Source organism: Mauremys mutica, chromosome 3, assembly GCF_020497125.1.
Source record: "Mauremys mutica isolate MM-2020 ecotype Southern chromosome 3, ASM2049712v1, whole genome shotgun sequence".
NCBI classification, from domain to species: Eukaryota; Metazoa; Chordata; order Testudines; family Geoemydidae; genus Mauremys; species Mauremys mutica.
Window position 1 is genome coordinate 206,323,656 of NC_059074.1, and position 18,846 is coordinate 206,342,501.

General features: G+C 42.8%; 1 protein-coding gene across 3 annotated transcripts in view; it reads left to right on the forward strand.

The window, feature by feature from the left end:
* Positions 1–18,846, forward strand: part of KIZ (kizuna centrosomal protein) — a 94,251-nt gene that overhangs the window by 72,763 nt on the left and 2,642 nt on the right. For 2 of the 3 annotated variants that reach the window (XM_045011795.1, XM_045011796.1), the window contains 2 exons: positions 5,191–5,290; positions 16,677–16,717. In XM_045011795.1, the coding sequence (XP_044867730.1) occupies positions 5,191–5,290; positions 16,677–16,717 (141 nt within the window). Of the gene's footprint in view, positions 1–5,190; positions 5,291–8,430; positions 8,467–16,676; positions 16,718–18,846 lie in introns of all 3 variants that reach the window. The other variant, XR_006578501.1, reaches the window with a different exon arrangement.

The window sequence follows — 18,846 nt, forward strand, 5'->3', positions numbered from 1 at the left end:
TTCCCCTTTCATGGATTTTTCTTTTGTGAAAAGTTGTCTTTTGGCCCTATGGTAATTAAGTATTAAAGTTGTACAATTAAGCACTGAAAAGGCAGGAGAATGTGCAGCCTTAAAAGTGAATGTGCAGCCTTAACTCTGGTGTGTGTGTGTGTGTGCGCGCGCCCTTAATAATACTCTTTAAATTGGTAGTTGCATGTTACCTAAGATGCACACATATTTTAAGTCTCTAAAAAATATTGTATTTAATGGTTTAAGAAAAAGCATGCCATTACGTAATTAAAGGCGCCATTGTAGTGCAGATGGTTGAGTGCTCTTTTTAAATTTTTGCTTTTGTTGACTTTTGAGTGCTGTTCAGCCTAGTGTTATGTTAGGATGGCTTTTTGCATTTAATAAGGTTTAATTTAGTTGAGGGATTTCTGTAGCATGATATCATTAGTGTGCTAGAATTAGAGTTTTAGCCCAAGAGAACCGCACAGAATTTGGTTTTATATAGTGTTTTATACTATCCCAAAGCTTGCTTTACTGTACACAAGATGTTTTACAATACAGTGAATAAGAAACCTATTAGGACAATGATTATGCTGGAAAATATAGCAACCCTTACATGCTTAGCAGTAGTTCACATGTAGCCTTAGATATGATGATCGGTTTTACTGGGGAAGTGTGATTGCCAACAGTGGATTATTTTCCAAGGGACAATGTTGAACTAAGCCACGGTTCTATAAGGAACACAAAAATTAAGTCTTTTTCTGGCTGCTGTTAGATTTTGTGCCTTTACATTGCATTGATTACCGACGTTTTGTCACAATGACGAAACACTACAAATGCATATAATTATTACTACTTCCTTGCACTGCGATAAACCCTGTTGGCTAGGGATCAAGGCCACATTGTAGTAGGCCCTTGTACGCTTGTAATAAGACATTTCCCATAACAGCCTACAATATTGGCATATGACAATTCCACAGCCAAGTGGGGGTTAAGATGAGGTATGAGCAAAGGGATCATGTTTATATAATAAGCATCAGCAATTGCCTGCCTCCCCTCCCCCCATCAAATGTTTTGTAGGCATCACAGCAGAGATGAGTTTTAAGGAAGGATTAGAAGAAAGATCACGTAGTGGATTTAGATTAAGATTTAGATTTTAAAGGGACTTCTCACATTCGTAACGGGTGGGGTGCAAGAAAGCACACACGTGCTTGTGGAAAACATGGGCAATGAAAGCTGGTATCAGTAGGGCAAGAGTGCGGATTGATGGCACAATATTGTATTAGAATTGAAAAGCAGGGCAGAGCTAAGCTATGAAGGTGAAGGACAAGTAGTTTGTGTTTGATGTGGTGGAGGAGAGGAAGCCAATGAAGCGATGCAAAGAATGGCTGAAGGGTCTGGTGAGGGTGGTAGGATTGCAAGTGTTGATGCTAGAGCAGTGCAGAAGGCAGTACTCAAGATGCGAGATGTTCAAGGTCTGGACTTGAGTTTTAATAGTGTGGGCAGAAAAACGAGGCTGGAATTTTGAAAGGTTGCACAGGAAGAGGGAGCAGCAAATAGAAGTGGCTTGTATGTGTGGATAAAAAGAGAGATGCAAGTCAAAGATGAAGCCCGTCTGACAACCCTTATGAGACAAGAGAGGGGAGGAGATGGGTGGGAAAAGAACAAGGGCTCATTTTTGACTGTATAAAATTTCAGTTGATGGCTAGACATTATGATGAGATATTAAAGACTGGTTGAAAAGAGTTTGAGCAGATGGAGGGAGATTTGGAGCAGAGAATTAGATTTGAGTCATCAGGGCAAAGAGTGGTTGAAGCCATAATTGCCGATATCCTCCAAAGATGGGTTGCAAACGCTTTAAAGGAGGGAACCTAGGATGGAGCCATATGGGACTGCCCCTAAAAGAGGGAAGGAAGAGATGAGGACCCACCAAATGAGACACTGAACGAGCAATGAAAGAGGTGGGAGGAGAACCAGAAGATGGTAGAGTCACAAAAGTCCCCTGCTCCTCTCCCCCATTTGCTCCTTGGCATTTAAAAAGTTCCTTTGAACCTGGATAAGTGTCAGGGTTTCTTTGCAGAATTCCAGCCTGAAATGAGGGATAGTCTAGGTCTAGCACTCCATCCTTCCCCAGCACTCATACCAAATCTTCTGTCCAAAAAGCATATTTACCCTAATACGTAGTGCTCGCTGACCTGTGATGGTGATACAGTGATGCTAATATAGAAGTAAAGGTCTTCATGGGAAAATGTAAAGATTTGAACCCATCCAACCTATTTATATCCGGCTTGCTCAGTATGTGGTTAAAGCTGACATTAATATCCCTGGCTACTGCTATTAGATGATGAACTGCCGGGACTACTTTTATTAGAACTTCAATAGGAGTTAAAAGGCCTGGCAAAATGACACTCTGAGCTGCAATTGCCTTGCTGGTGAGAATAGTTAATTGAGCAATCAGAAGTCTTCCCTCCCCTCCCCTCCCCCCAAATCTATGTTCCATGGATGCACATGATTCTAATTTTCAGCCCTGCCTACTGTACTCACATAAATCTGAAAATCAGGGCTCCGATTTGGCCGCTGAATAGCGGTATGGCATAATGACACCTCTCTCAAGCTGCTGCCTTATTCTGCTGAATCTTAGCTTTCTTGTATAAAACAAAACCAAAGGAAGTCTCTAGCTGTCATGGTTGCAAAGAAATCTTCAAAAAACTGAACATAGTGTAACAGCACCCAAGATCCCTATGGAGTCTGCAGAGAACATGCAACAATAGCTCGGGGAGGTGTGAACTGCCCCAGTCCTCTCAGTGAGATGTTTGCTCAGCTGCCCAGTGACATGAACGATTTCAGTCTTCGTGTAAGAAAGGCGAGAAGGGCATCACAGATCTGCACTATTTACTGGGCCTGGTCTTATTTTGGTGCCACAGTTGGGCTAGCATCTGGGAGAGACCACCACATATTTCCCCCCAGCTCCCGGAGGCTAGCAGAGCCCAGGGGCCTATTCATGCCACACTGACTGGGAGCCGAGATCAAGGAGCTCAGAGGACATGCCCACTCACATCTGCATGACCTACTCTCAGGGGCGTTTAATTCGATAGAGTGGAGCTTATTTCGTGGGCAGAGCACCACATTTTATTTCCCTATTGGCTCTCTGTTGAAAATACACCCCATTTGTTCCCATAAACGAGGCCTGCCTACAGTGTTTGCTGCATGTGCAAGATTTGCTGACCCTAAAAGTCCTTAAGATCATATTTTTTTTAATTAAAAAAAAAAGCCAAAATCTTCAATCTGTTTTTTCCCCTCTGCTCTTTAGAAATAAACTGATTCCATTGAGACCTAACTCATCCAAATTGGATTAAAATTGTTGTAATACTTCACTGCTCAAAGAAACATATAAATAAACAACTTAGCATTATAAAGCTTTCAAAAATAAAAGCCCCTCTTTTCTTGATGTGTGCCTGTCTCCGTACCAGTACTACTGCCTGCAGCTCTAGCTGCTTTCACTCTCTCATCCAGGAGCTCCTCTTTTGATCTCCCACGGGTACATGTGCTTCTCTGCATGTGTTCCTCACTGTTTCCCTCACAGCAAAGTTTCTTTTCGTGTCACCAGCTCTTTTGAAAGTGGTCAGACTTCTCCCCGTGAAGTGGCATACTGCTGCCACTAGAACTCCTAGACTTTACCTCCTCTCGTCTTCCCCCGTGAATAAGATTTTTTTTCTTTTTTTGGCTTCATTGTTGGAAGTGCGTGACACACTGTGAGGAGGGTTTGTGTATCTTAAATCTGTTAACAGACTTGTATGCGTGATTCAGGTTATAGAAACTGTGTCTGATTATGTAATGCACATCCAGTTGTAAGGGGGAACTGTCAGAGCCTTAGAAATTATATTTTATTCTTTTGGGGATAGAATTAAGTTGGTAAGAGTTACAGTTGTTCATATTTTGGTTTTCAGTTGTATCTCACCTAAATAATGTTTAGGGCCTAAATCTCATTTACACTAAATCCACTTTACAGTATAAAGAAGCCTTAAAGTGAGTGTACTATAATTTGAGAATCAAGCCCTGTAGTTCAGAACTATTTAAGAAAAGGCCTGATTAGATTCATGAGTTTGGAACTAAATTGGTATACAATTTGTACTCATTGAAGCACAGAGGGGAAGTGAGGCATGTAGAAAAAAGCAACCCGTTAAAAGAACCTTAAAATACATCGTTTATTGTCTGTTTCAGTCACAACATTAAGTATTTTCTAGAAGTTGAGAGGGAGCAGGAATGACATAGCACAACAGAGAGAGAATTGTAGCCCTCTGAAAATAATCCGAATGGAAGAGGAAGGCAAATAGAAATGTATTCGCTACCCAGTGACCTAAGTAAACAAGACTTCAGGAAAAGGGAAAAGAAAACAATTGAGAGAAAATATACATATATAAATATACATAACAGTGAGATTTTGCTTAAGTTGACACATGATGACAGCTATTGGAACAGAATCTCAGTACCCCAAAGGCGGTTTCTCTGAAATTAGTTAAAACGTGCAAAAATGCACTAATCGTGTGCCGTTATTTCTACAGATAACTTTCTGCCTGTCCAAAGGAGATTGTGTGTTGTACTGTTGTCAGTTCTGCCAAGTCATGAGAATAAAACCTCAGGTGTAAAAACAAATGGAACAGAACTAAAGTATGAGTCAATTCCTTGTTTCGCAGATTTACAGAGGCTGGGACTGATAAACGAATGGCATTGGCAGGTTTTAAAGAGAGTCCCATGTGGTAAAGGGGCTGAGCTTTGTGGGTCAGGGATGAGGATTTTTTTATTTTGTTTTACAAATAAAGTAAACTTACCTCATGGGAGTGTCCCTGTCCCAAGCAATGGAGATTGAATTGACCAGTTTATTAAAAATAATATCAGGGACACATTTTGCTAGTGCATTCTGTTCCTCTGTCACTGTACATTTTTAAAATAGACCCTTAAAATAGTATCGCTTTGATACTCTTCAACTGTACTTTCTTCCAAAATATCACAAGAAAAACACATAGTGAACAGTTATTTTATAATATGTAGTATTGATTTCAGAGTCCATGACACCTGCTTGTTCTCTGTTGCTTAAATAATATCTGTTTCCATTGATTTCTGTAAGTCAAAAGTTACTGTGTGGACTACCTTTTAATTAAGTGTTTGCTAAATGTTTACATTTGGTGTTTATACTTACCACAGGTTTGAATATCGGAAGCAATAGTTTCAAGACCAAGAAAATCAAACAAATCAGTTCTGAAGCTAGTTTTTCATCTAGTGAAGGAAGAAGTCCTTTGTCAAGGTAAAGTCATTAGAGCATTTCATTTCTGAATGGCTTTAGCAGAGTAAGAAGTGCCAGTAGAAAATGAAAAAAACCCTGAATATATATTATTTTGTTTGTGACTTGTACAAGGGTTAAGGTTCGTATTTGTGTTTATTCAGTATAACAACCTAAACTTTAGTACACCTTAGAAAATATTTGCACCAAAGTCAGGTATTGTTTTGCAGCTGTTGTTTTCTCATTTTAAGACTCAATTGACATCTCAGTGAACCACAAATTAGCGTGTACAGCTGCTCTCAGTAGGGCTACTTAGAGACCAGACAATAGAAGTTGTCAGGAAAAGGGCAGGCATAAAACATAGTCTCGAAGAAATAAAGTGGCATGTTTCTTCTTGTAGATGTAGCTGAGAAGTAAACTAACTGTAGCTCAGTATGGATATTTTTAAAAGTATTTGATGCTAGAGTATTTGCTACTTTCTTTTCTTTTACTTTCAAATTGAGTATGTTTAATTAATGACCTTGCCTTTTTCTTAAAGGTGCAATTTATCTTTTTAGACTGGTAAAACTGCAGCAGTTCCTTTTGATTCTTTGAGCAGTGTGATGTTAGATGTTCCTTGAATTTGTCATCAGCATGAAATACTAATCAAACAGTGGCAGTCAAATTAGTGGTCAAGAAACCATAGAAAATGGAATATAACACAACTATCTCCTGAAATTTTAGCTTGGCTTTAGATTGTTATCTGGATGCTTATTAAAACATCACAGTAAGTGGGTTCTGTTCGTATGTGGTTCCTTGTCAGAAAACTGCCATTTATGACAGCCGATAAAATACTTTGAAACATTTTGATGAATTATTTAATCCTATCTAAATTTCCAGCATGTTTACGTCCTTTTGTACTTCGTAATATTCATAATGATTTTATTGACATTTATTATCATAGGAAACAGTTCCAAGATAATTTTAGAAGAAATCTGAATTTCTTATTTTGTGCTGATTTATATTTCATTTAAAAAAATCACAAGTTTCTCTTATTCCAATGCAATAAAGTTAATTAATGTGAAATGATTAAGACTTGTGTAAAATATTGACAAAGTAAGTTTTTGCTTTTGTTTAAAATAAAACTTTCCATTTTAAGATGATTAAACTTTCCTGTATTGTAACCTAATTTCTATTTGGGAGACTGATAACTCTAAGCAAATAAAACCTAATATTATGAAGTGCAAATGAGTTTGTTTATATATTTTTTTAAAAGCCCCATGTTTATACATTTTTAGTTAGCCTCTGCTCCCATTGACTTCAGTGAGAGAAGGATCAGGCCCTTAATGTGATTATAAAAAAGCAGGTCTTAAGTCTTTTAAGAAAATATGTACAATTTAATGAACAATGCAAAAATATTTTCAAGCATTAATTTTACTTTGTTTAACATGTTACAGTGCTGGTTTATAATGTATGTTGGCAACTTTCACCATTTATTTAAATGCTATTCATGTACAATTATTTAGTCTTAATTTTACCTTTTCAAATTCATATGCACACTAGGCAGATTTTGGAAACCATTTACTTTGCCTAATAATTTCATGCCTTTGGTCTCTTAGAAGTAAACATTTAGAACTAAATCCTGGATTGAGATATTTTTAAAGGGTTTTTTTTAAAGTTGTATCATAAAGTTATTTTCCCGAATAACTTAGAAATAATAGTGCCTTTTCACCATAAAGTCTATTAGTAACACTTGCTGCTGGACACTTGACATCTGTCTTACAAAGATATTTGGAAGCGCAAAGTAGTATGAAAGAATGGGAAATAGAGAGCTGAGGTGGTTGCTTATTTGTGGTGGGGATGCAGTGAAATTTCTTAGAGGCTTACATTTAAGGATTCCACTTATTGCAGTCACTTCTTGTGCTTTATTGCTTTTACAAGTGGTCTCGAAACCAGTACTTGAGAATAAACATAACAGTGTAGTACTGCTGTGGTACTTTTTAAAAATTCTTCTTTGCTCTATCTTGTCACTGAGCTGATGAGTGACCTCGAAAAAGACCCTGCTGGACCTAAATAACAAAAAATGGCTTCCTCTGATGTCCTAGAGACAATAATTATGATGTGCCAGTTAAGCCCAAACTACAGCTGAGGGATTTTACTTTAAAGCAGAGGCTTGGGCGCAAAAATGCATTTATAGCTCTTTGTCTGGCACCTCATTATGTGTGGGCCTGATTCATTAAGTAATTGGTTTGCAGTTGTTTACATGAGTATTAAGGCTTTCTATTCAGCAGCCTTTGAGAGATACATTGTGCAAATGTTGCATGTTATGAATGCGGAATGAGGGGCAGAGGACCAGTCCTATTGGCTAAACACTGCACTCTGTTGAAAAGCAAGAGAAAGAGATTGGGTGCTGCTTTGCATAGCAATGACTTTCTTAATAAGCTTTACAGATTAATACACACAAGCTATAAAAGATGCAAAGAGATACTCTTAGCACATTTATACATGCTCATTTCACTATTATGGTACTGGAGATGGGAAGAATCGAGTTCTTTCATATTCAGTTTTTCAGTGCAATGTCTTCAGTGCATGAGACTTAATAGAATCCGATATTTATTGTATTATAAATCATGGGGAAGTAGGCAGATCTGCAACAGTTTATTATTAAAGATTCTTTCAATGTAAATCTTTTTCTGCTATTGTATTTCCTACAGCAAAATCATTTTGTGGTTGAGTGGGGATGAAAGGCATAATGTACGAAGGAGTGAGTCTTAATAGGAAGCTGCTCTCTGAGTAAAGACCACTTGTTCCCTTTTGTTCAGAGGTGCATGCCATAGCTTCCTCTTCTCCCACAAATATTGTCCTGTTTTGCCTTAGCTATAAAACTATTTTTCCTGGATTCATTTACTCTACCAAGAATGTTTAAACTGCCTGAGATGTAACTTTAGTTTGAAGAGTATAATATTTTGCCAAAAGAAAAGAATGTGTTAAGTAATATAATTACTTGGGAGAAAAGGTCATGACTGAATCTCTCTAAAGCAGAGGGCAGAACACGATGTGTGTGGCATTTTGTAGTCCTGTAGCAACAGAATCAGCCAGTGGAGGTCACTAGCATTCTGGATAATTCTGTATTTTGATGCGGGCAGTTTATTTTTCTTAGGCTTGTTTGCTTTGTCACATTTCAGAATGATCTGAAGATTAAAGATAAATTGTAGACTAAGGTAACCAAATAAGATTTTTAATTTGTCAACATATAAACACTCTATAAAGTATTTTTAATTGTGATTAAATTGTATTCTGTAATCCATTATATTCTGTACAAACTATTTCTTAAGCAAAAGCTGCATTTTTATTAATGTTGTGTTTATTCTAAGTAAATAATCTGCCAATTGCAATTCATCCTCTTAATTATTTTATAAAGAAGTATTTAATAATGAGGGAGTAACTAACGCAATCTTAAATGCCACAGCATACTGGATTGTAGGTAGCCAGTTTGACCATCAGGGGGCACTCAGACTTTGCTAAATTAAAACAGCTTCCAAATTTCATCCTGCTTTTTCAAGTTAATAATGTATACTGTTTTGAGGCCCTTAATTTCAGTTTTCTTAAGTTCTTATCAATTTTTTAATTGATTTGTAAGAAAATTCTTTGTTTTGTCTGAAGTTCTAAGGAGATGCTACAGAATTTGGGTATGAGGCTATGAAGTGTATATATTTTCTAGAAAGTTTACGTTGACTTAAATAATGATCCAGAACCTTGAAAGTAACAGGACTTGAGTATATTTAGTCTAGATCATTTATCATATTTACACTTCTCTACAGAGATACATAAGGGAATGAATGCCTAACTAAGATCTTTGATTACTGATTTATTTTAACTTATTAACTTTATTTAATTGTATAATGCTTTTAATCTTCCGAGCTCTTTGCAAAGAAGTAAACATTTTATAAATAATTGATTTCAGGGCTATATTCCTGACATTGTAGTGTAAGCATGACACATGCAAAACTTACTGTAATGCATGATTTCTAAATCTTCACTATATATCATTAGTATCTTATGTCGACTAGCCAGGACGTTTCATAAAACTTCTATAAAGAGCAAGTTGATACTAGTTCTATACAGTTACTGAGACGTCTTTCTTTCTCGATTTTATATTTTGTGGTTTTGCTGTTAGCAAAGGAAACAGGATGCGCTGGGTGAAAATTCATCCCTCTCAGCACGAAGCTAGACTTACATGAGCATTGTGCATGGAACTAAGTGGTAGTAGAAAGGAAGAAATTCCCACACACCCTAAACTCACAGCTCTTCAGCCGCCACTGTTCCAGCCTATGCTGTGCAATAGCCACCACTGCCCTGCTGAGTCTTTTGTGTAGAGGCTTTGAGATATGCCCTAATGCCGATCTGATGGCTCATGGTCCCTACACCCCCTCTTCTCCTATGATGCAGGCCTATTGAGGACTGGTAGAGAGAAAATGCATGGAAAATGGAGGCTTTCTCTGCACCCACATCACATGCTCCCCTTACACAGGCCCACCATGGGGTTTAAATGGTACAGCAGGCCTTGTATGGGCCCTGGGTGAATGTCACTCTTTGTGCATCAGTTCTTACAGGTGTAGCGTGTGAGGGTAAAATGTTCTGCCATCCTCTGCCAGCTTGATAACTAGAAAGAGAGTCTGGTCTTAAACATAGCTTGTCTTGTCATAGATCTTTATATCATAATTCAAATATGATTGCACTTGGAAGCCTTAGTTTTAACGTAGTCCTCAGTTTTATTATTAATGAAATTATTATTGGATGTAGTTTACAGAAGCGAGATTCATGTCATAATTCTCTCTGTTTAAGTTTCCATTTATCTTCCTGAAGTACATTTGTCTGGTTTTTCTTCAGAAAATGATTGATTTGAAGTAAGCCAACTGTTCTTTTTCATGCTTATTGAAAGTACAGAAAAATATCTTCATCAGCTGCACCTATCTTGAACGAGTTATTTTTCCAGGAGGAAATAATAGCCCAAGTTTTTATTCTAATTCACAGAAAAAAAAATATGACCACCCAGGAATAGAGATATTTGGTTACAGTATGGAGACTGGAATTAAGTAGTCAGGCTTGCATTTTATCAGTGATAAGCTTTTTTAGTCATTTTTGAAAAATGAGTAATTTTGGAGAAGGACCACAACTTCATCCCAAGTCATTGTTGGGAAGAAATTCTATACCTGCTATCTCACACTCAGAGGGTTACTAAGAACTGCCTTGTGAAAAAGAAACAATTCTATTTGTCTACCGCATGGTATTGTGTCTCAACAATGCTTTTGTGAGAGAGATTCACACAGGCTTCAAGCTCTTTTACAAGATTAACCAATCTACTTCCAGGCATATTTTTATGGAATATCAATGTTTCTATAACTAGGTTCTTTTCAGTTTTTTGTTTTTCTGATGGAAGATCTTTTTGTTTTCACTTAACATCCAGTATAAGGGTTCAACTGTTCTCTGCCAGAGATGTATCCAGCACAGAAATAAAAGAAAGTTTTCTGTTTTTTCACTGAAACTTCTTTGACTTGATTCACTCTATTAGTATGTACCAAAGGGAATCTAGACACCTCTCTCGAAATTTTCTTTATGGGGACAAATATTCTTCTTTAGACACTTTTCACTTCCTTTTTGTTTCCAGAGCATCTTCCATATAGGCCCTTGTCTTATCCGATTAAATAGGCATCAAAATAGGAGATTTGGTCTAGAGAAAAATAGATGAGGAAATTAGCATTTGGAACTTAAACTGCTTTTTGATAGAACCTTGACATCTTTGGTTCCATGCTGGGATGCATTTTAGAGAAATTGAAGCATGTAGAGAGAGATATGCGAGTCTATAAATTTGCCTCAACTTATCTCCTTTATATAGACTCTTACAATTCTTCCCTAGCAGTTCTGGATGATGATGATATGCTTCCTGTGAGGATGATGACTGTCATAATTGTATTTGCTGATTCAGAATATAAACCTTCTGGACTACAGAGAGCTTTTGTATCTTTTATCTGCATTGGCTAACCTTTAATTTCAGGCCACTGTTTAGGAAATGAGGCTTGTCACGTTTTCTTTTTGCAGCTCTGAATTCAGAACAGTCAGTAGTTTTCCACTGTCCATTCCTCTGGTCTCCCATTTCCATTTGCTAACGATGCCCCAGCCTTTTTTTACATGCCAGTGTTTTCAGAAAAGACTTTCCAAATTTGTCCCAGCATTCTGCCAAGCCTCTTCTGCTGTGGCTGTGTCCCTTGCTGTCCATCCTCTGGTCTACCACATCAAGGCCAAGATCCTGGTTTGCTGCTGCTGCTCTGTGCCATATTGCTAGTGGGTTCTGGTCCTAAAGTCAGTGCAATCAGCCATGGGAGAATCATCCCGGTGGGGAGAGATCCTTGGGTGCTTAGAGCCACGTGAGTGGCTCCGACACTCCTCTCTCTTCTGCCACCATAGAAGGGGGCCAAGGTCCTGCAATTGTGGCTTCCCTATAGCCCTGATCATCCCTGGCTACCCTATCCAGGGGCGGCTCTAGCTTTTTTGCCACCCCAAGCATGGCAGGCAGGCTGCCTTTGGCAGCATGCCTGCGGGAGGTCCCCGGTCCCACGGATTTGACAGCATGCCTGCGGGAGTTCCCGGTCCCACGGATTTGACGGCACGCCTCTGGGAGGTCCCCGGTCCCACGGATTTGGCGGCATGCCTGCGGGAGGTCCCCAGTCCCACGGATTTGACAGCATGCCTACGGGAGGTCCCCGGTCCCACGGATTTGGCGGCATGCCTGCGGGAGGTCCCCGGTCCCACGGATTTGGCGGCATGCCTGCGGGAGGTCCCCGGTCTCATGGATTTGACAGCATGGCTGCGGGAGGTCCCAGTCCCACGGATTTGACGGCATGCCAGCGGGAGGTCCCCGGTCCCACGGATTTGGCGGCACGCCTATGCGAGGTCCCTGGTCCCACGGATTTGACGGCATGCCTGCGGGAGGTCCCGGTCCCACGGATTTGACGGCATGGCTGCGGGAGGTCCCCGGTCCCACGGATTTGGCGGCATGCCTGCGGGAGGTCCCCGGTCTCATGGATTTGGCGGCACGCCTATGGGAGGTCCCTAGTCCCACGGATTTGACGGCATGCCTGCGGGAGGTCCCGGTCCCACGGATTTGACGGCATGCCTGCGGGAGGTCCCGGTCCCACGGATTTGACGGCATGCCTGCGGGAGGTCCCGGTCCCACGGATTTGGCGGCACGCCTGCGGGAGGTCCCCGGTCCCACGGATTTGACGGCATGCCTGCGGGAGGTCCCCGGTCCCACGGATTTGACGGCATGCCTGCGGGAGGTCCCCGGTCCCACGGATTTGACGGCACGCCTGCGGGAGGTCCCCGGTCCCACGGATTTGGCGGCATGCCTGCGGGAGGTCCCCGGTCCCACGGATTTGACGGCACGCCTCTGGGAGGTCCCCGGTCCCACGGATTTGGCGGCATGCCTGCGGGAGGTCCCCCGTCCCACGGATTTGACAGCATGCCTGCGGGAGGTCCCCGGTCCCACGGATTTGGCGGCATGCCTGCGGGAGGTCCCCGGTCCCACGGATTTGGCGGCATGCCTGCGGGAGGTCCCCGGTCTCATGGATTTGACAGCATGGCTGCGGGAGGTCCCAGTCCCACGGATTTGACGGCATGCCAGCGGGAGGTCCCCGGTCCCACGGATTTGGCGGCACGCCTATGGGAGGTCCCTGGTCCCACGGATTTGACGGCATGCCTGCGGGAGGTCCCGGTCCCACGGATTTGACGGCATGGCTGCGGGAGGTCCCCGGTCCCACGGATTTGGCGGCATGCCTGCGGGAGGTCCCCGGTCTCATGGATTTGGCGGCACGCCTATGGGAGGTCCCTAGTCCCACGGATTTGACGGCATGCCTGCGGGAGGTCCCGGTCCCACGGATTTGACGGCATGCCTGCGGGAGGTCCCGGTCCCACGGATTTGACGGCATGCCTGCGGGAGGTCCCGGTCCCACGGATTTGACGGCATGCCTGCGGGAGGTCCCCGGTCCCACGGATTTGGCGGCATGCCTGCGGGAGGTCCCCGGTCTCATGGATTTGACAGCATGGCTGCGGGAGGTCCCAGTCCCACGGATTTGACGGCATGCCAGCGGGAGGTCCCCGGTCCCACGGATTTGGCGGCACGCCTATGCGAGGTCCCTGGTCCCACGGATTTGACGGCATGCCTGCGGGAGGTCCCGGTCCCACGGATTTGACGGCATGGCTGCGGGAGGTCCCCGGTCCCACGGATTTGGCGGCATGCCTGCGGGAGGTCCCCGGTCTCATGGATTTGGCGGCACGCCTATGGGAGGTCCCTAGTCCCACGGATTTGACGGCATGCCTGCGGGAGGTCCCGGTCCCACGGATTTGACGGCATGCCTGCGGGAGGTCCCGGTCCCACGGATTTGACGGCATGCCTGCGGGAGGTCCCGGTCCCACGGATTTGGCGGCACGCCTGCGGGAGGTCCCCGGTCCCACGGATTTGACGGCATGCCTGCGGGAGGTCCCCGGTCCCACGGATTTGACGGCATGCCTGCGGGAGGTCCCGGTCCCACGGATTTGACGGCATGCCTGCGGGAGGTCCCGGTCCCACGGATTTGACGGCATGCCTGCGGGAGGTCCCCGGTCCCACGGATTTGACGGCATGCCTGCGGGAGGTCCCCGGTCCCACGGATTTGACGGCACGCCTGCGGGAGGTCCCCGGTCCCACGGATTTGACGGCACGCCTGCGAGAGGTCCCCGGTCCCACGGATTTGACGGCATGCCTGCGGGATGTCCCCGGTCCCACGGATTTGACGGCATGCCTGCGGGAGGTCCGCTGGTCCCAGGGCTTTGGCGTACCCGCCGCCGAATCAGCGGGACCGGCGGACCTCCCGCAGGCAAGCCGCCAAAGGCTTCCTGACTGCCGCCCTTGCAGGGACCGGCAGGGCACCCCCCGGGGCTTGCCACCCCAGGCATGCGCTTGGAGCGCTGGTACCTGGAGCGGCTGCTGACCCTACCGTCCCCTTGAGGCCGTGGACAGCCAGAATAACATAGTGCTGGCTTCATGCTGCGTTAAGTTCTGCAAGGGGACCACTGAAACCCAGCTAGCTTAGAATTAGGAGAAAGTAAAGGCCAATTTTCATCCACGCTACCAAGCTGTGCAGTGTGACCATCAGGCATACTCAAGGATCTGGGTCCAGATGATCAGTTCTGTCTTGTATTTATTCAGGGCTGGGCCAGGCAAGAAAAAAGCCAGGCACAGGGAGGCATCTTGAACTCTCTACCCTGGTGTAATAAGAATCAACCCTCTCTCATTGATAATGGAAGATGAAGAAGCAGACTGAGTATAAACAGCGGCTATCAACTGATGATTTTGCTTTGCTGAAATACATGAACGATTAAATGGTTCTTGCACAGTCCGTCACAGAAGTCACCTCACTTAGCAACAGGTGGCAACTGATTCTGTCCCAAGAAAAAATAATGCTGCAACCAGGACAGCATCTCCTGAAATCCATTTCTGTAGCCTGAATCTGTAAGGTGTCGGGTGCCTCCTGAGCTCTACTGAGGACTGTCAACTTCTAAACTAAATGGGAGTTGAGAGTACTCGGCACCTTGCAGGACTGACCCTTAGCCTCAGATTTAGCAAGCTGCCCCTTTTCAGCAACACGTGCAGACCCCTTCTTGAGCATGTGCTTAAAGTTAGGCACATCCTTTAAGTTCATTGCTAAATGGATAGGGATGGCCATCAGCATAAGTGCTTTGCTGAACTGGCGCTGAGGTTGTAAAGCTGAATGTCTAATGAACCTCGCCTTGAGGGCAAAATGTTATATTGGTTGCTTTGTGTGTGTAAGAGTTTTTTAAATTCATGACTAAGGGTCTCAGATGGATTTCGTTTGAATGGTATAAAATGTAAGATTAATGCTGTAAGATTAATAAATTAAAATAATTTGCTTCAACAAGATGTATGGACTGTTTGGTAACTAAACAGTTCTTTTTCATTTGTAATATACAACATATATGAAGGTAAACTCTTCAGTTTAATATTTTGGTTGAAGTTTAACTGAGACATTTTTAGTAAGGACAGCTACCATATTATAGACCTTCTAGGATTTTTGCCTAAGTTCAACAGAAATATAAAATAACCTATTACACGACACAACATATTTCTTTTATTTAAACGGGTAAAACATGTTATAGTTGTAGTGTAATGAAACTACCCTCTTGCTCTTCAGTTAAGTTGATCTTTTCAGTTGTTCATTAGTAGATCGTAGCAAGTGTAGCCCTGGTTCTTGAGCCCTGACTCACCAGTGGGATTACTTGCTTGAGTGAGAATTTGCAGTGTCAGCCTCTGTAATTAGACAGCGAAATGTGTAAAATAGTAAATTTTCTTTAAAGGAGTATTCAGAGATTATTTGTACAAATGTTTTGACATTTAGGATTTTTCACTGACTTTCCTGTGATAGTTATTAGAATATTTCTTTTAAACCCTTGGCTTTAAATCATTATCTTTAGGATCTCTCTGTTTTCTTTAATGGAATACTACAGGTGTATAAAATCTTAACATAACTGATTTAAGAATAAATCCTGCTTTAACTGCTGTGAGGGTTTCAAATTGACATTTGTTTATATTTCAACAGTTTGAACAGCCATATCACAAACATCTCCTATTCAGTCTTCCTTAAGAAAATCAACTGAAGCTTTATTTTTTAGTGCTTATCACAGGATTGTTAATATAACAGTTAATTCTCCTACATCATTGCCCCCATGTGATTATTTCACAGCACCAACACAATACACATGCTGCACACAAAAGATCAAAATGATTCCAGCTTGTTTGAGAGATTGAAAAGGGTTTGTGATGCTCTAGACACAAGATCAGTCATTTAACAGAACAGAATTGCAACTGCATATGCATCAAGGTAGATCAAAGGCGGCCGAAAGGCTGCACATTTACATAGGGACATGGGTGATGCTATGGGAACCCAGTAGCTAAGTTCTGAGAACAGTTTTGGCAACAAGGGAAATAGGGAAATTTGGTGGGGATTGTTTTTGTTTGATTGTGTCTTTTCTCTTTCCCGTCCTGTATTTTAAAAGGTGTAAAGGTTTCATGCGCGGCAAGGACGTTCAGGGCCAGATCCTCAGCTGGGTAAATCAGCATTGATTTCAATGGAGCTATTCTGCTTTACTCCAGTTGAGGATCTAGCCCTGAATGTCATTGCTGTGCATGAAACTTTACCATCCTGTGTTCTAAAATGCCTTGACCCCTTTCTTTTTGTGTTTTATCCAAAATAGAGATGCAGTTATAGAACTTAGTAAATTTACTGTCTTAACTTGGGTAGAAGCATTAACTTGACTCCTAAACTTTTAATACCGTTTTACCATCTTCTGAATATGTAAATACCACTTTGTTTTGCAGGAACACAAGCAAAAGGAGAATAACCACTATAAAATCCAAAGGTGAGAAACAAATATTATGCTATTTAGAAATGTCTTTCTCAATGTAATTTATATTGTATATGCAAGCCAAAGTAATGGGTCTGCACCATGGATAAGAGGGGACATGATAAAACTACATAAAATGGTCAATAATATTGAGAAGGTGGATCAGGAGCTTCTGTCCACCCTGTCTCATAACAGAGGAACCAGAAGAGATTCAGTGAAAGTGAAAGGTGGCAAATTCAAAACCAGTAAAAAGAAATAATGTTAAACATAATGCATAATTAAGCTGTGGAACTCTCCGCCACAGGATGTGGCTGAGGCCAAAACCTTGACAAGATTCAGAAAGGACTGGACATTTATATGGATAACAAGAATGTCCTGACTTATAAAAGTTAATGCTAACAAATTTTAAAGGTGTATTAAACCTCATGCATCAGGGTGTATGTCAATCACTAACAATTAGGGATTAGGAGGTGTAATGTAAAGGGCAGATCACCCCACATCTGCCTAATGAGAGGCTTCTTGCATCTTTCTATGAAGCATCTAGTGCTGGTCATTGTCAGACACAATGTACTGAGCTAGATAGATCACAGATCTGATCTATATGGCAATTCCTCTGTCCCTCATCAGTTGCAATACTCTTGCTGCATAACAGGGAGCTATCGCATTCAGCCTAAGAGTACAGCTATGCGGTGTGCTCCACCTAGGGAGCCCCTCCTCTCCCCTTGAGCATCAGATTGAAGCGAGTGGCTCTTACCTTTCAGGGTGCTGGACAACTTCTTGCTCCTGCTTAATGTCCCTTCTCTCATCTCTGCTGACATTCCACTTGCTCCCCTCCAGCCTCTTGCCTTGTGGCTCCCCTTACATTCTTCTCCCACTCTCCTATTTGTGCCTTCTTCCCTCCACGTGTGTGCCACTCGCCCTCCCTCTTCCTTCCAGGCCCTCTGTGTAATACCGTTTTTCTCTGGAGCCTTTCAAGCACAATCCACCAAGCATAGCCGTGTAAAGAGTGAAAATCACCCATGAAACAAAAAATCTACGTAAGCTCCCAAGAGACACAGCAAATTAATCTAGTCAATTGATTTGTTCTTTACAGGCAAACTTAGCTTCCTTCCCTTGCATCTACTGATGTTTCCCCAATACACCTACCTCCGTCTGTTGTCTTTTTTTTGTTGTGCTTTTGATCTAATTGATATCATAAGCCTCTTGCAAACGGAGCCTTGGCAATTGACAAAAAGGATCTGAAGACATTAACTCTTAAGGAACTATAAAAAGGACTTTTATGGCCTTTGGTCCATAGAAGTTTTGTAGGACCCTGGGACTGTGCAGCCTCCGAGACGAAATGCAGTTCTAGGGGGAATGTTCCTTGTTTTGTGGATTTGAAACACACCATTAGTCATCCTGGGCCGTCTTTTACCCTGAACAGACCTGGACTTCTCCCAGCTTCTGGCAGCAGGGCTGTTTTGGATGCAGTCTAAGACTCCGCTGAATATACCCAAGTCCCTGCCCTGGAACCAGGTTCAGGATCGGCAAGATCCCAGACTTTGTACTGCTTAGCCTATCTCAAGGGTCACACTTCAGCAACAAAATAAAACAGTCAGTTTCCATGTGCCGGCTCACAACTGAACACGTAAATCCGATGTAGAGTTGCCAGCGATGTGTTTAGCTATTTCCGTAGCTGGGTGCACAAATGTATGTGCGCAATGGTGCATTTTTGCATGTGCAAGTGAGCTTCCTTTTTCTAGACTGATTGCACAATGAATGTCTTATTCTCCTCTGACGGCGGTTTGACACCAACATAATGCCGTTGCCTTCGGTTGAGTTACCCACATTTGACCTGCTGCAAATGAAAGGAGTTTCAGGACCTGAGTGTTTTGTGTCTGGAGTCCACCTTTACTGGCCATCTAGTCCCTAACCACACAGGCTGCATTCTGGAGTGAGCAATCTGTGCTGGAACGGGGGATGCTGTTGACGAGTCTTGTTCTGAAGTGCGCCGAAGGCTCCCATCACCGGGCTAGGCTGGTGACTCCCCTGCAGTGGGGCGGAAAGGCCGCGAGTGCCAGATGGTGGAGTTTAGGCGAGGGAAGCTGGGTGATTTGCCCCCTTTGTAGCATCCCCAGCTGAAGAGGCGAAGCTTCGGAGCCCTC